The sequence below is a fragment of the Triturus cristatus genome, chromosome 7 (assembly GCF_964204655.1).
Source record: "Triturus cristatus chromosome 7, aTriCri1.1, whole genome shotgun sequence".
NCBI lineage: Eukaryota > Metazoa > Chordata > Amphibia > Caudata > Salamandridae > Triturus > Triturus cristatus.
The window spans coordinates 1227013436-1227038435 of NC_140590.1; the positions used below are offsets into that span (position 1 = coordinate 1227013436).

Here is a 25000-nt window from a genome sequence, read left to right on the forward strand (position 1 = left end):
TGCGTCAAAACAATCACAGAAGATTTTTAAATGTAATTTACCTGCAATGTAAGCAGCAGCATTCTTGCTGTTCGGAAAAAAAATATATTCACAATATATATCACAGAGCAGAAGAACACAAATTAGTAATATGAAATAGCTACTCACCAAGCCCTGGGACCTCCACTCCTAGCAGGTCCAGCAGGTCCTGCTCCCGGTCCAGGATATCGGACCACCTGTGCCTCAGCTGGGTATCGGTGCGTCGGACACCAGAGCAGCAAAACACTGCCCGGCGCACCTTTTCCCACCGCTGGTGATGCTCCCGGAGCCCGTACCCGGACCCAGGCCTGCCACCTGCTGCTAGGGTTAAGGGGAGGTGGCACTTCACAAAAAGAACAATTGCGGCCACCTCAGCCTCACCAAATAAGGCCTGTTCCTGCACTCCTTTTGGGCACCGCCTTCCGCAGAGAAGGCGGTCACGGCTGTGGCTACGGGCAGCCTTGCCCTTTCCCTTGTTACCCGTGCTCCGTGCTCTCTCCCTGGGGCATGGTTCTAGGACTCGGGGTGGAAAAGAAAAGGGAGGAATTATAAAAGTAAGTAAAAGAAATTAAAATTGCAATTTATAGAAAAAGAGTGAAAAAGAAGTAGAAAAAGTCACAAAAAAGTTTTAAAAACTCAAAATATAGATACAGGAAGATATCACATTTAAAATGGTTTAAGTAATTCTGTCCATAGAAAACTATGCATGAGTGATTTCTTTACAAAGTACCTTCAGATGTTTCAAAATTCACATGGCAAAAGCAGCGGCAGAGAAGGGAAGTGTCGGAAACACAGCGATGTGTCAATTTCTGAATCCTTGGGGAGGCAATGTGACAGTTCTGATGCATTCATGAGAAGTGATGTGTCAAATCTGAACTGTAGGGGGAAGTGATTCATCCATTGCCAGATGGTTCGGGCCTGTGGGTGCTACGTTGGAGATGTGTGGTGCACAGGTGTGATGAGTAGAAATCCAGAATAAGTTGGAGATTGATGCAGCAGCAGCAAAAGGGTGCTGCATTGATTTCTTCAGCCGCTGTCTCACGATGCATTGATTCTTTTATCGGCACTGCAGGGCTTGCTTCACAGTGGGTGCAGTGATCTGGGATTTCAAGATCAGTGCACTGGACTCGGCATGTGGTAGATTTTTTAGCTGCTGACAGGTGCTGTGTCATTTCTTTGGCTGCGTGGCTGCGGTGCACGGAAATTCTTCCAGCACAGTGGTGCTGTGTCGAGAAAACAGGTGCTGGAAGGGCGATGCATCAATTTTCTTGGTTTCCTCAAGCTTTTACAGGTCCTATCAACAGAAACAACCTCCATAAGCCCAGAACTAGAACAGGCACCTCCTGGCAGGTCAGAACTTTCAGCAGTGGAGTTCAAGGAAGCTGGTGGTAAAGTCTTTGGTGCCGATCACGATCCGGTAAAAAATTACCCCGTGCGACTCGTATCCGGTCTTTTTACCGTACGAATCGTACAAGTGCCATACGAACTGGCAATCACGATTCGCATGGTAAAAAGTCCATACGAACCGCATTGGGAATATTTCCCCACACGTCCTCGGGTCGGAAAATGTGTCCGACACGTCCTCGTACGATTTACCGTACAAATGTGAAAGGTGAAGTCCGACCGAGGAATCACGATCCATCCCGTGCGTCCGAGGTCACAACCGGATGGAAAAAACACCGTCCGCACCGAACTCCCATAGCAACCATGGAGACGTGCCCGCATACGCGCCGACCCCCCCCCCAGCCCCCGTAGGTACGCGCCGACCCCCCCCGGCCCCCGTCGGTACGCGCCGACCCCCCCCAGCCCCCGTAGGTACGCGCCGACCCCCCCCCCCAGCCCCCGTAGGTACGCGCCGACCCCCCCCCCAGCCCCCGTAGGTACGCGCCGACCCCCCCCAGCCCCCGTAGGTACGCGCCGACCCCCCCTTCAGCCCCCGTAGGTATGCGCCGACCCCCCCCCCCAGCCCACGTAGGTGCGCGCCGACCCACCCCCCAGCCCCCGTAGGTACGCGCCGACCCCCCCCCAGCCCCCGTAGGTACGTGCCGACCCCCCCAGCCCCCGTAGGTACGCGCCGACCCCCCCCAGCCCCCATACGTACGCGCCGACCCCCCCTGTATGTACACCCGTGTACGTTCGAGTCGTACCCCCCCGTGTACGTTCCAGTCGTACCCCCACCCGTGTATGTACGGTGCGTACCCCCGTGTACGTTCCAGTCGAACCCCCCCGTGTACGTTCGAGTCGTACCCCCCCCGTGTACGTTCCAGTCGTACCCCCACCCGTGTATGTACGGTGCGTACCCCCCGTGTACGTTCCAGTCGAACCCCCCGTGTACGTTCCAGTCGAACCCCCCCGTGTACGTTCGAGTCGTACCCCCCCGTGTACGTTCCAGTCGTACCCCCACCCGTGTATGTACGGTGCGTACCCCCGTGTACGTTCCAGTCGAACCCCCCCCGTGTACGTTCCAGTCGAACCCCCCCGTGTACGTTCCAGTCGAACCCCCCGTGTACGTTCCAGTCGAACCACCCCCGTGTACGTTCGAGTCGAACCACCCCACGTACGTTCCAGTCGTACCCCCACCCGTGTATGTACGGTGCGTACCCCCAGCGCGTAGTGCTAGCGCTGGGGGTACGCACCGTACATACACGGGTGGGGGTACGACTGGAACGTACGTGGGGGGTTCGACTCGAACGTACACGGGGGGGGGTTCGACTGGAACGTATACAGGGGGTTCGACTGGAACGTACACGGGGGGTTCGACTGGAACGTACACGGGGGGTACGCACCGTACATACACGGGTGGGGGTACGACTGGAACGTACGCGGGGGGGTTCGACTCGAACGTACACGGGGGGGTTTGACTGGAACGTACACGGGGGGGTTCGACTGGAACGTACACGGGGGGGTTCGACTGGAACGTACACGGGGGTACGCACCGTACATACACGGGTGGGGGTACGACTGGAACGTACGCGGGGGGGTTCGACTGGAACGTACACGGGGGGTTCGACTGGAACGTACACGGGGGGGTTCGACTGGAACGTACACGGGGGGTACGCACCGTACATACACGGGTGGGGGTACGACTGGAACGTACGCGGGGGGGTTCGACTCGAACGTACACGGGGGGGTTCGACTGGAACGTACACGGGGGGTTCGACTGGAACTTACACGGGGGGTACGCACCGTACATACACGGGTGGGGGTACGACTGGAACGTACACGGGGGGTACGACTGGAACGTACACGGGGGGTTCGATTGGAACGTACACGGGGGGGTTCGACTGGAACGTACACGGGTGTACATACAGGGGGGGTCGGCGCGTACCTACGGGGGCTGGGGGGGGGTCGGCGCGTACCGACGGGGGCCGGGGGGGTCGGCGCGTACCTACGGGGGCTGGGGGGGGGTCGGTGCGTACCGACGGGGGCCGGGGGGGTCGGCGCGTACCTACGGGGGCTGGGGGGGTCGCCACGTACCTACGGGGGCTGGGGGGGGGTACGGTGCGTACCGGGCCACCTACTCTGGTCGAGTCGCGCCGTACTTCGCTTTTGCGGCACTTTTTGGGTGCCGTGAAAATATTGCCGTCCGGACTGCTGTCGGGTCGAATCGTGATTCCTGGGTCGTGAAACGCTGCCTGAAAGCGTCCCGACGTCACGTCGCAGCATTCCCGGATCACATTCGTATGTATATTTTCGTCGGTGGGTGTTTTTTACGATTCGTACGGAAATGGTGTTTCCGTGCGAATCGTAATTCCATGTTTGTAAAGTTTTACGACCGGGTACGAGTCGGACGGGGAAAACGCTCCGACCGACGGTTCGTACCCGGTTTTTACCGGATCGTAATCGGCACCTAAGTCTCCCTTAGACTTTAGAACAGGAGGCAAGCACACACAAGCCCTATGAGATTCTTCACAAGCTGGTTCAATGCAATGTTTAAACATGTTTCCTCTCCTAGGCAGAAGCAGCAACTGAAGGCCAACCCAGCAAAGCAGCACACAGCAAAGGTGCAGTCTCCTGCTCACAGCTTTCAGCTCTTCTCCCTTGGCAGTGATTCATATTGATTCCAGAAGTAATCTAATGTTCTGGGGTTTTGGGTCTAATATTGTTACCCCATTTTCTCTTTGTAGAAACCAGTTCTGCTGTCTCTGGTCTAACTTCACCATAGGAGGTAAAGACAGCATTGTGCAGAGTAGGCACAGCCTATTCAGATGCTAGTGAAAACTCCTCCCACCACTCTAAGGGCCACATGTATCAAGCAATTTTGTATTCACCAACAGCCCGATTTTGCAGAATCCTATTTTACGATTCGTTAACCTGTTACTAAATCGCAAAATGGGTAATCTGTTCGCTATTTGGAAGAGGTGTGTTTAGGTCATCCATTCCAAATGCCGAATCTCAGCAGTATATATAAAAGTTATGTGACCGTGAATGTGGTAACAAAACAATTAGAATTTACCGCTAACTTCAAGTTGGTGGTAACCCATTCACAAATGGGAAGTGGTCGCCAAGGGAACCCTTCCCCTTGGTGGATGGTGGCGAAAATGTTTTTTGAGAGCAGGCAGTGGTCCCACGAACCGCTGTCTGCTCTTAAAGTAAGAAAGAAAGCTTTTCATTTTTTTTTTTAAACGCAACCCATTTTCTTTTAAGGAAAACTGGCTGCATTTTCAAAAAAACTGGCTCATTTAAAATCATTCATGGACATAGTGGTCTACTGATACTAGTAGGCCACCATTTCCATGATTTTAGTGATTCCTAGGGGGTCACAAATTTTGACCTACCTCATTAATGCGACCTCCTAGGAATCGCTGAATTAAACTCTTGGGAGTTTCATAACCATTAGGAATAGCAATGACCTAATTGCGATTCACAGAAAATCACAATTAAGTAATTGCTATTCCTATTGTTGATACATGTGGCCCTAAATGTAGAAAGGTCTATTCAGACTACCTATTAGATACCAGGAAAGCCAGGACACACCTCAACCCCCCCCCCCCCTTGTGTCTGTCTAGAGTGAATGCACATCCCCAACTCCTATCACTCAAAAACCAGACAGTGAATACACAACAGGCAGAGGCACACATGATGTTTAAAGGAGAAAATGCCCACTTTCTAAAAGTTGCAGTCTCAAACAAACTATTTAAATACTACCTTTGCTAAAAGATGTGTTATTAAATTCTGAGTTCAGAGTGCCTAAACTCCAAATCTGTAGCCATTCCCAATGGGAAGTTACACTTGTAAAACTGTTATAAGGCAGCTCCCATGTTAGCCTTTGGTAGATCTAGTCCCTGCAATAGTGAAAAACTAAATTGGCAGTATTTCACCATCAGGATATGTAAAGCACACCAGCACATGGCTTACCTTTCACATAACCTGCACTCTGCCCATGGGGGTACCTTGAGCCTACCTTAGGGGTGCCTTACCTGTAAGAAAAGGGAAGGTGAGGGCTGGCAAGTGGGTGCTCTTGCCAGGTCGTCATGGTATTTTAAAGCTGCACTCACAGACGCTGCAATGGCAGGTCTGAAACAAGGTTACAGAGCTACTCATGTTGGTGGCACAACCAGTGCTGCGTGCCTACTAGCAGCATTTGATTTACAGGCCCTAGGCACACACAATACCCTTTACTAGGAACTTACCAGTCAATTGAATATGCTAATCATGGATAGCCAATCACAGTCACAATTTACACAGGCAGCACTTGAACTTTGGCACTGATCAGCAGTGGCAAAGTGCCCAGAGTACCTAAACCAGCAAAAATGAAGCCGACCACACGGTCCAAAAAAACAGGCGGTAGAGGCATAATAGCAGGGGAAACCACACCAAGGTTGCCAGGTCTTGCACCCATGTCTAGAAGTAAGTTTATTTTTTGGTAATACCTTTAATAATTTTGAAAATACTAAAACAATAGTTAATACTACTACTACATTCTAAAATAAGCAAATGTATAAAACTTGGAATCACTTACAGAATTCCTTGTCTCAAACGTTACATCATTAAAAATTCAGGATCCTCAAATTCTCCCACCGCCCCCAAAATACATTTAAAGAATAATAACTTGCTATGAATATATGTGTGACTTACTCAGCGTAACTCAAACATTGATCTGCTAGCTAGCATTGCCATAAAATCCACTGGATTTGCCAACTAAGCATTTGAAGTGACTCCCAGCTATTCCTATTTTAATGAGTTACAGTATATTGTATGTGGGTTACTGTATGTAAGGATACAGGATTTATACTGCTTGGGGTTTATTCCACATGTTTACTTTAAATGTATAGCCAGAGGATAGCAAATGTATAGCCAAAGGATAGTCATTCTGCACAGCCTTAGTTTCAGTTACTCACTAATCTGTTTCTCAGAAGTATTGGCATATATAATGTCTTAAATATTGCAACTTTAATATCACGCTACCATGATATTGTACCATAAAATAATGACATACATAAATCTAAGAGTGCACCCTTAGGATTCAACCTCTCAGATACCAATGTCAGGCTTGGGGTAAAAACAATGCATTCAACTCACCTGATTTATTACAAAAGTGTAATTTACTTCCAAAGAAGAGGTTTAAGATTTATCAGGGAAAAGAGCAGAGACTATAGCAAACAGGGCACTAGAAATTAGCAACACATACTTACAAAAAGGCCACAGAAATATGAACCGTAGCATTTCTGGGTCATCATACGTTTTCATCAATAGCTACTGCACCTTAGAAACAGCTCAACAACTATAAGAACTCAGTGTATCTGGGACATGTAGAGCAGTAGCAATGAGAGAAATCAATTCACTTCCAAGCCAATGTCTGACATTCCATGTAGGCGTTAGTCTCTCACTCCTGTCTGTCATTATTATTGACATCCCACTCATTTCTAGCTACTTTCCCACTTCCATTTTATGCTCTAGCAAACTTCCTCCATGTCCTCATCTTTCAGGGCATTTTCTCAATCTCCACATACGTACTATCTGGCTTTACAAATTCTTTAGTTTCCTGGCACTTCATTGCTCTGGGCACGGTTCATGGTATGCCCAGGGACTAGTCACGGCTTTCATTTCCATCACTACTGGTAAGCTACCTACTGTTCTGAATATATTTGTATACTGTAAATACACTTACCTGGTCCTTGCTTCCTCCCACTCTGCCTCTTTCATTAGGCTGTGATGCCGTACTGTGATCATCCTCTCCACATATCTGCTTCTTTAGAGCAAATACACTATTGAGAGACATGTGTCCATCTCCCCAGATGCAGTGGCTGTTTTTATCACCTCTCTCCTTTTTGCCCTCTGAGGTTCAGTCCATCTCTAATATACCTAATGGTGGTGGTTTGGGCCAAGGAAAGTAGCGTGACGGAGTGGATTCCGATTCTTTTTCCTACTTCATTAATGACACTTACAAGGATTAGCATATACTCTATTCTTTGCTGCCTGCTCTGTCGAGTTGCACTTCTACTCACAGCTCTCCCAGTTCCTACTGTTGCAACGATTCTGCTCTGGAACAGAACTATGCTTGGAATCATAGAACATCAGTATGTAGGGACTGAGTCACCATATCTCCTCAGTTTCTAGGTGTCCGTGTCCGACTAGCTATGGTGCCTCACTTACCCTCCTAACGCTACCAGAGAAACCCTGGAACACAACACTCTCGATCCTCTCAGGGATCCCATTAATAGAACACCCGCTTTCGCTTTCACACTCGTACTTGTCTACAATAAGGTAACCATTAGACACAAAGGAAGTTTAGAATATTTATTTAAGCTACTGTGCTCTAAAATGCAATATACATGGCACAATTAAAAGAAAATGCATAATAAAAATACAGTTAGCATGGTTAATAGTCTACATACCATGAAAAGCCCTGTCATTTTATAGAACAGAGTGACCTAACCCACCTCCCCTGCTACTAAGGCTAAATGATTATATATGAAAGATCTGTGGGATTACTGGCAGACTGCATACCTTAGCATATACAGATGGACACTCTACATCTCAGCAGACTCAATGCTGTTGCCTCAGAGCTATCGTTCCATGTCTGAGTTCCTGGCTCACATGCTCATCTATATGATAGGACATGTGTGCACATAAACAACAGCTGCATACTTGTGTTATGCCTAGGTGCTTGTGCCTGGCCTGAAAGAATAACAATCGACTGTTTGACCTTGTCGGTTGTGTTTAGAGTAAATCCCAGGAAAAGAACAGAAAGCAAAAACATATGCAGGTTCTGTGTGAAAGTACAATGTGGCACAAAAAGCAAGATTGTTTATCTAGTAATGTGTGCAAAGGGAAAATTAAGCCTGCTACGTGCATAGTTAAGATAACATAAGGAAAACTACAAGGGCCATGCAGGGAACACACAACAATTCCTATCACCATGAAATCCAGTGCCTGATGTACAAAATACTTTTTCTGTTGCAAACCCAGTGGTTTGCTAAATCACAAGGTTTGTAACAGTAAAAAGAGTTTTGTAATGCACAAAACCCTTGTGTGTCAAAAAAGTATTTCCCGCTTGTGAAAGGGGTTCTGCGACTTCAGTAATCATTAAGATGGGGGTGTGGAAGGTGCTTTCCCTCCTAATTGCAAGTCCCAATGATAGGTGTTAATAGTGTGTGACTGCAATTACAGATATAAACCATTGATCAGCTATAGGTACCTGAAATGGGGGTGCTATATCCGAATCACAAAGAGGAAGCTGTCCCAAAGGAACAGCTTGCCCTTTATGAATCATGCTGGATAAACACAGGGGGCGCAGACAGTCCTCAAGGGGCCCAATGAATGATCCTCCCGATATCTTCCTAAAGGGACAAATCATTTTTTAAAGTACCATATGTCCCTTTAAGGAGTATGGGCTACAATTTGAAGCAGACATTTTCCATTTGGTAATGCAAACTCAAAGATGGAAGTCTGGTGTCCCTTGCAAGCCACCATCTCTGCATTTGTAGCTAATCGCAGGGCATTGGACAGCGATTTGCTTAATATTCAATAGACAGGGCATTTTGTAACCATTTAACAATGGACAGTCATTAGGGATGATCGAAATTGCTTAATGTTTTCAAATTAACATTTTCAAAACTTCATGAAATTAGATTTTTATAGCGAAATTGGTTTTGTCAAAATTTCTCTTTAATTTTCCTAATAAGTTCGCACCTCCCACAAAAAAATTCTCATAAGCGATTGGCAGGAGACTTGTCTTTGCTGAAATATCTCTAGGTTAGAAATGTTCTGTACAAGCGTGTCTCCCACTGGTGTCTTGCAACAAGTTACAATACATTTCTATAAGTTAGGAGAGGTGCTCAATCGCTTATAAACGGTATGCAAAAATGTATGACGTGAAATTCACCAGCCTAATTTAACTGACACCTATTTGTGATGTGACTTCTTTGTACATATGTTGCATCACAAATTACATCCCTGTTCTCAAATCAGTCAGAGTTCAGGAATTAATGTTAGGGGCAGTTTATCCTCCTTTGCCCATAATTTGAGGCAGGCTGTTGGCTATTCTGCACTTTTGAAGCCCACCTCTCTGGTCACTGAGCTCCCCAAAGAACACCTCTCCCTGTGTTCAAGAAATATGGAAGAGTTCTGAAGGTTAGCTCACAGAGTGGAAAGGGTCCATCCCAAATTTGCTTCAGGCCAGCTCTGGGCATCTTTTTTGAGGAAGTCTTGTACAGATGATGAACTTTGGTCAACTCGTAGTCTGTATATTTTCCAGATTGCAAATGTTTAGGTACCCACCTATTTTTTCCCAGCAAACTGGCAACATATTTAAGTGAAATCCAATATGTTTTGCAGGACATATGTGTGTTGTTTTCTACGTTGTTTAATGTAATACCATTCTCCTTCTCACTTTGAAACTGGGTGGGCGTTGGCAATTATTTTAGCTCTAAAAAACTTTAAAAGATTGAAAAACAGGCAATGTTTATTCTTGTGTGTGAGTGGAAGCTTTCAATGCTACTGCACTCAATATGTGTGTGAATCGCAGTTCAAATTCCATCTTTATTTAAACACATTTCTGCAAACTTTAAAGTGTTTTTATTGAGAGGAAGCTAACCTTGAGCCTTAGTCCACAATGCTATGTTGAGTATGTGATATTTATACACAAGCACAACTTTCCCTTTCTTTAATGTCCTACTAGGTTGATAATACATTGCAGTAGTACACTTAATACACTGGGTAATACTTCACCTATTAAACGTTGTTCCCTTCTATTTTGATGCAAAATCCAAGAGGGTTTTGTGGGTAGCCCTAATCTGTGTTACCTTTTGAGCCAAAGGCTTGGGTAGTGTATCGGCGTTTGCCATAATGCCCCTCATTTTGTGTTAGGTCAAACAGGTTCCACAGTGGCGTGTTGGGTCAATGAAATCACCAGGGACTTTCTAGAACAGACCAAAATATTTTTGGAAGGGTAACGCTCCCCCACTCTTGGAAGTGAACCCAGTTGTGCACTGTGGTACTCATTAGATCAGTTTGAACATATGGGAATGCCTGAACTCTCTTTTCATTAAGTAAATGGCCAGAACATAAAGTACAAATGATAACATAAATACCATAACAATCTGCTTCTCCATTGGTGGCAAATCTTATTAATTGGGTGTGAGTCATAATGGAGAATTTCGGTTTCATGACATCATTTTGATAGCATGGCTAAGGATTCGGATACTAAATACTTAGAGAATCGGGGTTAAAAGATGTGCATTGTAGATCCGCATTTATAATGCGTTCAATAGAATAAGAAAGAGAAATGGGAGAACGAAAGAGAAGATGCTAGGGAAGATCATGGTAGTGCTGCTGGGAAGTATGAAGGGAGTGGTAACAGTATTGGTGTTGAAAGTCGCCTGGTGGAATGTCACAGTTGACACATATCGCTGAATCCATTCGGTGTAAGCGGTGACAAGGGTGTAGACTCCAGGGCGATTGGCCAAAGCGCAACCGTCTCCCCAGCTCACAACGCCTGCCAGGAACCAGTTGCCGCCATCTGCTGCACACACCAGAGGTCCTCCAGAGTCTCCCTAGATTAGATAAAACACAATGAATTTTAGAAAAACCTGAAGGCAAATAATATGAAATGGAAAAGGTATAACAGACACATGAGGCGTGAGGCTTGGATCCCAATTCTTGTGACCTGCTAGCGCAATGGAAAGGAAGACGTACATCCACCACCCTACAGCTTCACTGCAGGCAATTTTAAAAGGCATATTTTAATGCCATTGCTCTATTCCTGCAGTACAATGCAGAGTTGTCAGAACAATGTGGAATGGAAGTGTCTATAGGACATATCACCTGTTGTTCCCTTGTAGCCCCCTCACCCATCCCGAAGCACAAACTAGAGGGGCCGAATTAAAGTCATTTCTGCTTGTATTCACTAGTGTTTGGAATTAAAAAACAAACTTTTATGAATTTAAAAGCACATGGGCAGCTGCTGCCCAATACTGGCAGATCTGATTTTTTCAAAACATTAGTTGAAAGTCAATCCAATAAAGATCAGTAAAGTCACTTCCGTTTTATATGAAGAAATGTTAGCAGCTGGTAAACATTTAAGTAAATAATTCAGGATCCGGTATATTATCGTATTGGCAACAATCCTGATTTCTATTGACCCGCAAAATTATTTTCATTACTTTTTAATTAGAAATACATTTTTCACTCTCCAAAATTGTTAGTACTAATAAATAAATGATCTCAATGTATTGAAATTTGATCATATTTTTTTATTGTGCTATTTTTAATACACAAACACAGAATTAATCTTGTAGTTTAGGGTATACAGCAAAAACACCTTTTCATATCTAGCTTTTTAAAGTTTTTTTATCCAAATGTGTTCTCCACCTAAACTTGGTGGTTGAAAATCCAGACACGGCAGAGATATATGTGTGTGTGAACGAAAATATTCACAGTTGAACGTGACTACCTGTTCTATTGAAATTGTTCCCCTTGCAAAGATTTTTTTTCCACTGCTTGGTAACTGTTCAACTGATACTTCAAATTCACTCACCTGGCAAGAGTCTTGAACACCAGCTGCATAACCAGCACATATCATGTCGCTGAGGATTATGGGTGTTGTGGTGTTCACAGGTGACTCGATGTGGTAGAGGTCATCGCAGGTCGACCGGCCAATGAGTGGGACCATCACTTCCTGGAGAGTCCTTGGTTCAGGGAGAGGGACTGCGTACAGCGACATTGATAATATGTTAGTGATAATTTAATATGAGCAAACTGCTTGAATAATCATCTTACAGATAAAAATATCCAATTGAAATGTCTCATGAGCCATAGTCATGATGTGTAAGCCAGATCTGGTAGGTTCAAATCCAAACGAGCACACTTTATCCAACCCTAGGTGATGAAGAAAGAGGAATTAACTACTACTTGGACAGCAGCTTTACACGTAGCATTGCCTACCATGAGTTGTGTTTTTGCAATGAAAGCAAAGTACTTTATCAGCGTAATATTCTTTATTATTTGAAACAATATCATAATCAGATGCATCATTAGTGTAATTCAATTTGTATTGACAACAGAAACATGTCAATCCTATTAAATAATAAAAAAAATGAAACAACCCCAGAAGACAGAACAAAAAAAGTCCCTGCAAATCAACAACCAGCTTTCAAAAGCTTCTGTTAACATTGAGATAAAAATGTTAGTAACTGGAGGCTCCATAATAATATAATGGGACTGGCTATTTGACACTGGATAGTTAAACATAATTGGATGATATTTGTCTCTTTAACAATCCAAAGATTCACATAAACAACATATAATATGTTATAGAATATGTTGGATGATCTTTTTGTCACTGCTTGCATAACTGACACAGCCTTTGTGGATTACTTTCTAAATCATTGGAATTGGAAAATTATTGCATTGAGGGAATAGAATACTTTGAATCTCAAGAATTGTTTTGTAACTTGGCTGGTAAATTAGGCTCAATGTCATGATTTCTGATGCTCAAAATGGTGCGTATTGTCTAATCCAGAGGTCTCCAACCTTTTGTGTAGTGAGAGCTACTTCTGGTCAGTGAAAATCGTCGTGAGCTACTAACCCCCAAGCAACTCGCATATTTTTCCGAGAGACCTCCCAAGCCCAGTTTCATTGACGTTAAGCCTAATTTCTTCAGAGCCCATACCGTGGTTTGAACACAATACTTGGCTAGGCAGCAGTTTGTGTGCCAGTGCAGGGAAAGGAATGATATAATGTTAAAAATACTGCGCATTCCTGCCCTTTACCTTAGCGCAGCAAGTTGGCTTGCTGAGCTATGTGAAAGTTTGCTAAATATGCCCCCCAGAATAAGGTACTATAGTGCTAAACGACATCATGAGAACTGTCACAGGACTCATGACTGTATGCATGCAGGGTCTCGCCATTCACTCTTTAGTGTTGTGTTTCCAGCCCACAATCCACAAGCATCAGTCTCCTCCCACACATGCACAGCCAGCATAAACTGTCCACTCTCACCAGGACTGGACTGGACTGGACATAGCTCGTCTTAAAAAGAATCACCACATAGAATTTATTGCCTCTGCTTCACTCAATGGGATTTCCTGAGCTGTCGTCTTGCGCAGCCTTTTTTTATTTTTAAAAACAATTAAAATAATGTTCAGTTTTGGAAAATAAGATCTGCTGCTTAATATTGAGCAACTGACCATCTAGTTTTCTCCTTGAGTCTGACACTGTTGAGGATTGATTGTCCAGCTTTGTGAGAAGTAAAAACAAAATATGCAGGTATATTAGTGGCATGGTGGGGCGGGAGCTGTTGAGGCTGGAATGTAACCCCAAGGTGATGGAATTGGGTCAAACTACTAAAGAAAGCTGTACTGGCTGTTTTAACATTTCATATATTTACTCTTTAAAACGCCAGAAAAAGTGATTAGCCCAGAATCAAGTGTTTAAGATGAAATTACCCCAGGTTTGAATTCGCAAAGAGGTCAGCAATTGAGCCACTCCACATGTCACTTCCGCACATATAACACACTTGACTACAACTACACTACATCCACTCCTGCTGGGTAACTGCATAAAAACACGTATAAATAAAACAAAGGATTTTGTGGATATTTCTGTGCTGCACTTTGGTTTGTTCACTAGTGTAAGTCAAACACCCAGCAGAGTATAAGACCGACATTTGTGGGTTACAACTGTTAATCTCAGCAAGGCACATAGAGCGTGTTTAAGTGGAGAAAAACACTTCCTTTTCTGTTTTTGTTCTCTGATTTTCCCAATCGGTAGGTAGCCCATTTGCTGCAGGGAGAGCCAAGCTGACCCATCCACCACCTCCCCGTCAGGTCCATGCCACTCCCAAGCCATGCTCCTCTCTATGAGCTCTCGACTCGAACACTTGACTTGACGGACCTCTGTGCTCTGCTCTAATGAATTCACCGCGCATCTGAGAGGAAAGGGCGGGCAACCTTTGTTAGTTAGAGTCCCTAAATAAGAGTTCGTACTTCAGCGTTACCAAAGCTGATTGTGAGTTGTCACTCCTACCTCCTCCCCACACACGCTCCCTGACCCGATAATAACTTTTGTAATTCACTTCTTACTTACATTTGTTTTGGTGTTAATTGTAACCCAGCACAAAATTTTACTCCAAGCAGGCATATTTATTATTAGCTGTTTTATTCGAATTTAGCAACATCTTTCATTTCTCCTGGCCTAACATGTCCGTTTGAAAGCAATCACTTCACCAATATGCATTCTAAATCAGGCCTGAAATGAAGGAGGGGTTGATGGCCGAGGTTGGAGGGGGGTCGGGGGGAGGTGAAGTGGAGGCAGTTCATTAAGAAGTGATTTAATTTACACATAAATTCAACTTTCGCTGTTAAAAGTGCATCACAGTTCGTTTTCTTTCATCCTGTTGCCAGTTTACAGCCAGGCTCAGGAGATAACAATACCGGAATAGAGGGCTAAATAACTGCTGTCCCCAGGGAGATAGAGGGGAGGGGAAGCCGGAGGAAGTAGCAGAATAAGAAGTGGAAAGCGCTAAGAATGGGGCCATCACAGATCATTAACAGCTTTTTGTGAAAAAACGGCCGCAGCTGCATATTCGAATGTATTGTGCTTTTTGCGTGCCGTCCAGTGTAATTATTAAATTGAACTAGACTTCAGAATTGTTCTGGGTGTGCTCCCACGCCAGCTTACCTGCTGCTCTGGAGAAGGAAAGGGGGCAGGCTGTACAGCTGAAAGGGCAGATGGCGCGGGTCCCGGCAGTACTGTACTGCTTGCGCGACCGGAATACAGCGGCTCTGCCCTGCCACGCACTTGTGACTCATACAATGAGCGCGGTGCCCGTGAGGAAAAGGCAGGGGGCGCATAGACACCTGGTCACGAGGTACAAGAAGACGCTGATCTGCGTTGGAAGGAGAGGCACGTCATCCTCTTCGGCACAGCCTGCCCCGCCCCAGCTAAGCTCAAACCAATCTGAGCTGCTAGTTTGGGTGAGGGCGGGCAACAGACCTGCAAACAGCCTAAAAAGCCCAAACAACACTAAAGGGCTACTAAATTCAGCCACAAGCTTCACAAGCTACTCACAGGGTCTCGGCGAGCTACCGGTAGCTCGCGATCGACCGGTTGGAGACCCCTGGTCTAATCACAGCATTTTTATATTGAAGCACAGGCAGCCCATGAGTGTAAGAAGATTGTTTTGTTTGGGATTTCAGAAATGATTTGATTTCCAAAACTGGAATATTGTTTAACTCATGCTAGGTAGTTTGTAATCTGAAGCCCATCAAAGCATTGATTACGGTTTATTATAGATCATCAAATTTCAATCTCATGCTTTAGAAAGTTTTTTTCAGCTTTGATACATTTAGGCCCAGATTTGCAAGTGCAGAGCCGTTTTGCATGACTCTGTGTGGTTTAGTAAATCTGGAGTAACACAAGGCAGCGTAAGTCGATCATGGATGCCAAGTTGCCTTGCAGCCTACGTTGCATGAGGTTTTAGTAAATTTGGCCCTCATGTGTAAACCCGCAGCTGTTGATCAGCTAAGAAAGAAAGCCAAATAAGGTTAGTTACGAAATAGCTTCAGTAGTTGGTCGTACCTTCACGAAGCTTTAGCAGTGTTCGCAGTAATGAGATATTGAGGACATTAGATTTTTCATTCATCTTTCCAATGAATGGCACGCCCCCATAAAGTAAGAAGGCATTGACCTTCGATTTCCCTACATCAATGGCTGCCCTATGATTCAGCCCCCTTGCAGATATTTAGATTTACATAAACCAGCCACAATTTGGACGCATTTAGACTTTATAGTAGTGTGATGATTTTTCCAATACATGCAGCAATGTATCAGAACCCCAAACTAACAGTATTCCCTAATGTGTCAATTGACCAATTAAACCTGAGTTTTGATTGATGTGGAAATGTGAAAATCATTGTTATCGATTTATCATCTGCCAATTTATGGTTTAAGTTGAATGTATCTAATGTATCAAATAATCTCTGCAAAGCTGTATGTGATAGGAGAATACATTAATCTGCAAATGTTAGATTGAAACTCCACCCAATTTCGGAGGATGGCTATTTACTTCTGTTGACATCTGGATTTCCATCTGCTAGGTATCTGCACTGATCTTAAATATAAAGACAGCAGGGTTATAGGTATGAACCATTACGACAAAGAAGGGCCATTATTTATTTTGATCCTAAACCAAGTGCCATTATGGAAATGTCATGTGTGGAAGGGCTTTTCTATAATAATAATGATGCATGATACATGATACATGCAAAACACTCCTCGCTGCATGAAACCATGACTGCATTACATGCCAAGTAATGTATTAAATAGAGATATTGGCAAGAAAAGAAGAGTAATTGTATTAACTGGGGGGTAATATCATATGCTTGATCACCAAATTTTCAGTCCAGAAATTCGGTGCCTCATTTATTAAAAGTGTTGCATTACTGGGGGTAAAAAGCGATGCAACACTTTTCAGTGCATCGTATTTACTGTACGGCACATGTTGCAAGGAATGACAGATGTCTCAGGAACATTGATGTGCTGTGAGGCAGGTGCAAGGTTTTGATGCAGTGGCATCCTAGTAGTGGTGCAGTAAAATCTGACAGATTTCACTGCGTCACTTCTAATAGGTTTTCTTGTGAGGGAACGCCCCCCCTGCATATGTTATACCTGACGCAGGTATAATGTAACGCAGGGGGTTAGAAAGTGAAACATCTACCTAGATGTGTCACTTTGTAATATTGGCGCAACATAGCGCATTATTTACGCAGCTGCTGCATCACAAAAAGTGAGATAATGGCAGCGAAAAAGTGTCACAAGGGGCTCATAAATAAGCCCCTGCATGTTTTGACACTGTTCAAACTAACAGGACAAAGAAGGTAAACTTTACCCTTCTCTTGGGCTTGTATTGTAAACATGAATGCTATTGACGATGATCTTGCAAAGATCCGACTTGGGAGGACGAAGAGGGAAGTAGCATCTTCTTCCGAAGCGTCTATACTCTTCTGCAAAGGGGCATTATTTTTATATTTGTGTAGCAAAACAGGAGAAGAGCACATTAGACATCATTCATAATGAAGATACATGATGATGATAAAATAAAGCTACCAACGCAGAGATGAGCTTGGACACATGGACTGATTGCTGAGGGGAGATGCGGAAAGGCTAAATTATTGCTGCAGAACCGATGACAGCATAAGGAATGTGGGGAAACTATACATGACAACATAAATATCGCTTTGCCAACTAATACGGCCATGCATGGTAGACACTGACAACATTTAGATCAATTAATCATGGGATAGGCTAGGATAGGGATATGTCATTAAATTAATCAGGGCTTACTGATTTAAGGATAACAGAGCAGGGATTTGGCCCTGTATCATCACCTACAGAGAAGAGATTCTCTGACAAGTTTGTCTGACTCCCAGCACTCTCCACTTAACAAAGCATAATTCGCTAGAGAGGTGGTGAGAAACTTCTGCCAGCTCCTCTTTTCTCTGACAAGGGTAGCAATGCCTTAATATTATCGGACGCTGAACAGCCTTCTTGAAAACTGGATTGAGTAAAATCATATTAGCCATTGTCTTTCGTTCATTTTTCGAAGACCTCTAACATGAGTCATTGAAAAATTCTATCTTCAAAGTCCAAAAGGGCTTTCAACTGGTAATTCTAAGGCTCAGTCTTGGACCCTCTATTGTGAATTGGTTGGAAAATATTGAGGGCCTCATTTATGAGGCCCCTTTGCTGCCGGAACATCATTTTTTTGACATTCCGGTGGCGCAATGTGCAGCGGCATATTTACACGGCCATGTAAAGCCATTTACTGCGTGAAAGAGGTGCTCCATGGGTGTTCCCCGCAACACCCATGGACCATGACACATTACTACATTTACAAGAAATCGTAAACTTGGGAATGTGTTAGAATCTAACACCACCACAGGGGTGGTGTTAGGGAGGCGCAACGAGGAGAAATGTTTTCATTCTGCAGCACACATAGAGAAAATCACCTGAATTGGTTAATTTTGTGTAGGAAGGTTTCCCTTCCTGCACAAAATCAATCAGCCCCGCAAAGCAGGCAACCTTGGAGCATGGTACAAGGGTGCCTGCATTGGCACATGGCAGCACATTGTGCGCTGGTGCAGGAGAAAAGGACAGGAATGTGCCTTATCTGATAGATACGAAAACATAAACAGGAGTGAACCCAGTAACCCAGCTGAGACCGGGTAAGTATAGCAGCAAAAGGTCAATGTCTCAAATGGTAAATCATGTAAGGGAGCTGTTAAGCACGAGAATTAATCACAGAGCACAGGAAAGGGACAAGGGAGACCAAGAGGAGGGTGAAGGGTTGTTATTTGTAGATAGAAGCACAGAATACAACTAAGTTACAGTAACCATAACAACCAGATGTGCACTGGGGGTGTCATGGTGGGTGAACGGTGCAGTGACACAAGTGATTAGGCAACAACGTGGAGTGGCGAAAAAAGCAAATAAACAATGGGGGTCAAACAAAAGTATTTACAATCACAAACATAATTCCATTATTTGTAAATGACCCTTTAAATGCCGCAATTGGCGTTGTAGAGTCGACGGCGTTTCAACCTCTTTAGCTTGAGGTCATCATCAGGACTATTGTTACACAATTCATAAAGTGCTTCTGGTGACAATATGAGGGGAGGGTGGAAGTGTCCAGAATTAATGTCTGCTAATCATGAAGCGCGGGGCGGCGTCAGTGATAACAGCAGTCAGGTTGCTGTGGTGCGTATCGTTGGTAAAGGTTCGTGCACCGGGGGAGAGCTGTAGCATGCGAAGTACTTGGCAGCACTCCGAAGCTTAGGTACAAGGATCAAAGGTCTCAAGTCTGGCTATATTTCACGTTTGAGGCAGTCCAGGACAAGTGGCCGGGATAAGTCCGGAAACAAGGCGCCGTGGGAGCGAGTAAAGCGTCTCAAAGATAGCTATAGCGCATTCCTGCCCTTTTGTTTTTTGCAGTGCAGCACAGCAAGATTTCTTGCCGGCACTGCCCTGTGCCAAAACCTCATGAATGAGGCTCTGAACCTTTCTAATGAGGCAGAAAGTTCCAGATGTTAAGAATGTTTTTAGTATGAAGGTAATAATACTTTCGCTCAGCCACTCGGATTTTAATGCATAATAGAAATAGGAATTCTATTTGGCCTATGCGTTCTAGAATGTTAACTGTTGTTTATCCCATCCTCTGCTGCATCCTTTGTAATGAAAACAGAAGATGTTCTATTTTCAACTGAAATTGGTTCGACGCTACTGGGTTTCTATAAAAAGCTCAAATATACCTTTGCCACGTAAATGCATCAATATGGTATTGTGACAAAGATATGCCGTTACCACTTGATAAACTAAATAACGATCAGAAAAAAAAAAAAGATATTTTGCTTTGACACTAGAACTAATTTTTGCCAGGATACTTCCTATATTAAAACATTAAACACATAATCTTCAAGTTTATATTGGTACTTTAGTTCCTGAATGTGTCTCAGAAATACTCTGTCATCATTCCTGAGTCTTCTTATTCTTTTTGAGTCTAAACATATTCTCTTTCAAAGAGATAAAGCTCCATTACATAAGTTCAAGGATTCATGCCTCAGATCAAATAAAACACAATTGAAGTCCCACATGATTGGGACACACTCTTTGGTTGTGCTTTGCCAAATTATATCAAGCTGAAGGACAGAGTCATAAAGAAAAAAAAATGAATTCATAACATAGCAGTGTGACAAGAATTCAAATCTAATTCGTAGAGTACAATCTGCAATATAGCAACTCTTTTACAAGAAGTACCCTTGGAAGTAGACTACTGCAGAAGCTGTGCTCTAAATGCAGAGTGGATCAGAAGGTGGTCTTTTTAACAGGGCTGTATGCTTCATTATAGGGCACCTTCCCACACTTGTGACGATTGCCACCAGTGTGGCATACAACCTTGCAGACAACGGGAACTGTTATGGATGTTTTCCGGTGTGTTGTTCTTGTGATATACAAGTGTGATGAGGTTAACCTAGCTAGGTGATGGTGGAGGTAAGAGGTAGGGTTCTCCCAATTGTGGTACAGAAACATGTAGTCAGGTAAAAGTACCTGACAATTGACCAACAGCTTTTATTAGTGTCCTCACTTGGAGATAATTAAAAGAGAAGAAGAGGAATACTTCAATCCTTTATGCTGGTCGGCATGTTTCAGCCCACAAATTGCCCTCCTTAAAAAGCCTACATTAGGTTAAATAAAGTGTGAAGGAAAAAAAAATTTTAATACTTGACCATATGACCACTCTTGCTGCTTTTGTGTTTTTGGCCAGGATCAGCAACAAAAATGTGTACACAATGTATCATTCATTGTTCAATCAACAATCTCTCTCATATGTAGAATAATCGATGACCTTACAGTGCACCTGCACACATTTGTGGAGCACTACATTCAGTGTTGATGTCACGCTGTTGGGCACACAGTGCTTTACACATCCACGTCACTATCAATGTGGTGTATGTGACAATTCACATGATAGAAGTTACCAATTCCAGTCAAGTCGTAGGGTCTGGATTGATATTCTCACTCTTGTGTACAACTGCATTACGATCATACAATTGTTTTACTATCTTACCATGTTTGCACTTGGAGCTAAATTAAATTGTAATCTTTTTGTACTAATGATTTTTCAGGTACAGCATGTTTTTGATTTTAACAAAACTGAATATTAAATAATGTAAATTAAATGAACAGTAGCTTTATCTTTTCAGTGAATCATTTGATGGTAATTCATAGATAAACTGTGCTTATGTCACTTAACCAAGCAGACAATAATATATTTTGTTTTTTCAGACTAATGTGAAATGTAGCATTACCATCGACAGTGGATGTACCTAATTCAGGATCCTCCAACCCCTGATTAGAATCCCTTTCGACAGCAAGTTTGCCTAGGTTCTGGGTGGCAGGTGTACTTTGACCTTCATCTGTGACCACTGCTACTGGTAATAGATTATTGCAGGCTGATCCCTGGAAATAGGTATTTATTTTCAATTGTTTTGATCAACTATTTGTGTGGGAGGATTACAACTGCAGAAAAGTAAAATCAGCCCGCTTTGAAGTAAGTCCATGCCACCCGTGAAATCAATAATTTCACTTACTGATGAAAAATTGTGACAAACATCACCCCATGTATTATCAATACTTGGATGGCCAATTGAAGTATACATCAGCAGACATTTTCCTGTTGTCCTCAAGACTTATTGTTGCTAAATGCGCTATCTAGTTTGACCAGATTCTCCATAGCAGGGCACACTACAAGGAAGAACCCTGAGCTAATGAGCGGCCACTAAAAGTAGGATGGCTAACCTTTCTCTTTATCCTGCTTTACTGAAGGGGTAAAGAAGGGTGTAACCAGCAATGGCTTACTGATGGGACTGTGACAAAATGTTCCTTTGATTATTAAGGTGATAGATAAACTTGGAAAAGCTCTGGGTACATGGGGATTTTACACAAGCAATGAGTTGGAGAAATTACAGAAGAATGGAATATTTTAGAACATTCTAGTTCTGCAAAATCAGTAAAAAATTGAATAGGCATTAAAGATAATTTTAGAGTTGAACATTCTTCTCCCTAAAGGAATTGTTAAGGAAGGTTGTGTAAAACGGGATTTTAAAAACACACTTCAGCAATAACATTGGCCATTGCTGTATATGATGTAAAAGCTGAATGATAGGGTAGTTTGGGATTTCTTCCCCTGGCATATTTGTGAAGATGTGACATTTTTCAAAACAATGCACCAGCAAAATACGTCTAAGGAGGATTGGATTTAGAACCAATGTAGCAGAGGTTTCTGGGTTTTCTGCAATTTCTAGGACATATTATCTCTAGTGGCACATTTTAAAGCATGATGGGACTGTACTACTGGTTAAAGCTGGTGTTGTTGATCAACAAATTTAAAGAAGGGTGGAGGGTTGAAGGTTTTCCTCAAAAACGTGGGATAAGTATTTTAAAGTACTCTGGATTGGATTAGCAGCATTGATCAGAAATAGACAGAGTACAACAATTTACACTGGGTCACTGGGTCTCCTACAAGCAATGTTGAACAAGTTTTAGTAAATTGTGCATATTTAAGTATATTGGCTATTTATGTGTCTCAAAACTGAATGGTGTTTAAAACCAACCTTTATAAGTGGTATGGTGTGGCTGGGATGTGGACTAGGGGATAGGGGTTCTGTCCCTTGGGGTTTTTGTCTGAGAAAAGGAGACTGACATGGTATTTGGTTGGCTTTGAAAGCATATAAATGTGCCCATTCAGTATGGACAGGAATCATGCTTATTACGAAGGGAGCACATGGGACCATGCTACATCCTACAGGTCAGAGGTTTGAATCTCACACAGGTAAAGATTGTGCAGAGCAATAAAAATGCTATGTAAGAGGGCTCCTTCAGATGTGGTTCTAAGAATTGCTTGGCTCTCACCAGTACTAAGAGGCTGCTAACAATAATTTCTAAATGATGCATTATGGATCTGACTGGCATATTGAGAAAGAAAGAATAATATATTTGATCCTTTCGTGTAAGCTTGTGCAGACTCCATTTATTCATTCTTCACATAAGCCATCATTAGCATGTGGTTAGATAAAATACTCGGTGATATTGACATGAACAATATTGGGCCCTGCTACATTAACCGAAAGGGTAGCCCCATATCTGTGATCATAAGTTATGACGTGTCTGGTATGTGTAAAAAAACAATTCTTTTCATAGAAATAGAGCTAGGTATGTTACTCGTATATAAGTGCAAGGGTTACTTAAAGGGCGTTTTCTACCCCTTGCCCTCAAGTCCACAAATGGCTCATAAACTATACCTCATCTAATAGTTCTGTGCATATTCTGTCATTGTGCTCCCTTGAAATAGTCAAGTGCTCTTAGGGTTAAGTGCTCAATGATGCAGTCATTCTCTAGAGATCACACAACCAACTCTTGTCTTGAAAAACAAGCTTTTCATCCTTCCAAAGTTGATAAATTGGCTACAATTAAATTGTATAGAATTACAGTCTTTTATCTACCACACCTGGAAATGACAAACCTTTAGTATTTTGTTTTAGATAGAAAGCAAATTATTGTAATCACCAATCAAATGTATAATTTTCTCTGCATTACTTGTGCCTGCATTACGTGTCCCTATGACCTTTTCCCCATGATGGTCTGTAGTGATCAAGGTCAATGGTAATAAGGTGACATAAATGGGACCCCACACTGTCCTGGACATTGATGAATTTATTGATTGCTTTATCAGAGATGTCTTCTTGGTCTGAATGAATCATTTCAATTGCACAAACTCACATAGTAACTGTGGTAGGTAAAAGGAAATCTAGGAATCGTAAGTGGCTTTTCTGAAATATGGGATGCTCTCGTCACACTTCACAGGTTGAGGCACATGAGGATGCCCTACATTTTCTGGTGTCATCTGGGGTGACTAAGGTCTTCATGAAGGCCACCACTACCATCTTTACAATCTATATCTTCTGCAGCTGATCTTTGTACTTAAGGGGTCCATATCCCAGTATTTACCTGACACACAACTCTAACCACCATTGTGATTCAAATTTGAATAGGTAGTGACTATTATCTGTAAGCTGGTCATGTATGTTATAGTCCCCTTTTTCTGAATGCTTGGTATGAGGGGCTCCTGTCTGTTGTCCTTGATACAACAGGCTTCTTTTTGAGGATCTTTATTACCCTTCTTCACCAAAAGCTCTACAGCAGCATTTCCCAAACTGTGGGTCACGACCCACTGGTGGGTTGCAAGCTGATTTTTGGTGGATTGGGAAAGTCCAAACAATATTAAAAAATGCCTTTAAATTCTGTGTTTATCTTGTCACCTTTGCTGATGCTTCAAAGACAATGGCTATGTCTTTTGACATAGTGCTGCTCATTCGTTCAACATGAGGACTGGTGTCTTCTTTTATTTGTCTGACTGCAAGGTGAGAGGAGTTTTTATGTGAATTATGAGAATATCTTGCTGGAGTACACTGAGTGTGAAAGGAAATGCACATACCTGTAAATGAACTGAATGCATTCAGCAGTTAGGGAAGCACAAATTAAGCATATTTTTTGGCATTCTGAAATGTTCTAGGGACAAAAAGTTTAGTACAATCAAAAGAAATCAAGCCACTATACTTGGTTATGCAAAAGGATAACTGTTATAAATTGAATTTTGGTTGGCAAAGGTATGCACCCTGTTCAAGCAAGAACCACATTCCTGGTTGGGGTAAGCCAGAAACACACTAAAAGATAACCTGTGATCGCTCTGTGACAGCTTGCACAGAGCAGTCAGGCTAAAGAGACAATGGGTAAGGTATTTGTGTAATACAACAACTGTAAATCTATGAAAACACCACAAAAAGGCTCCACAAAGCTTTAGAAAAATTGAATTTGATTATATAAATAAAACAAGACCAAAACGACAAAAGTCCAATAAGTAGAAGTTGAGATATTAATTTTTGAAGAATAAAAAGAGTTCTAGTGCTTAGAAGCAAAAAGTGCT

The 25000-nt window shown here is 43.1% G+C and overlaps 1 protein-coding gene across 1 annotated transcript in view; it reads right to left on the reverse strand.

Annotated features, from left to right (window-relative positions):
• Window positions 1–7744: 7744 nt before the first annotated feature.
• Window positions 7745–25000, reverse strand: part of LOC146811665 (serine protease 33-like) — a 230245-nt gene continuing 212989 nt past the window's right edge. Inside the window, exons 5-6 of the mRNA XM_085618637.1 lie at window positions 11999–12168; window positions 7745–11015 (exon numbers count right to left, since the gene is read on the reverse strand). Of these exons, the coding sequence (XP_085474763.1) occupies window positions 10716–11015; window positions 11999–12168 (470 nt within the window). The 3' untranslated portion in view covers window positions 7745–10715. The remainder of the gene's footprint in view (window positions 11016–11998; window positions 12169–25000) is intronic.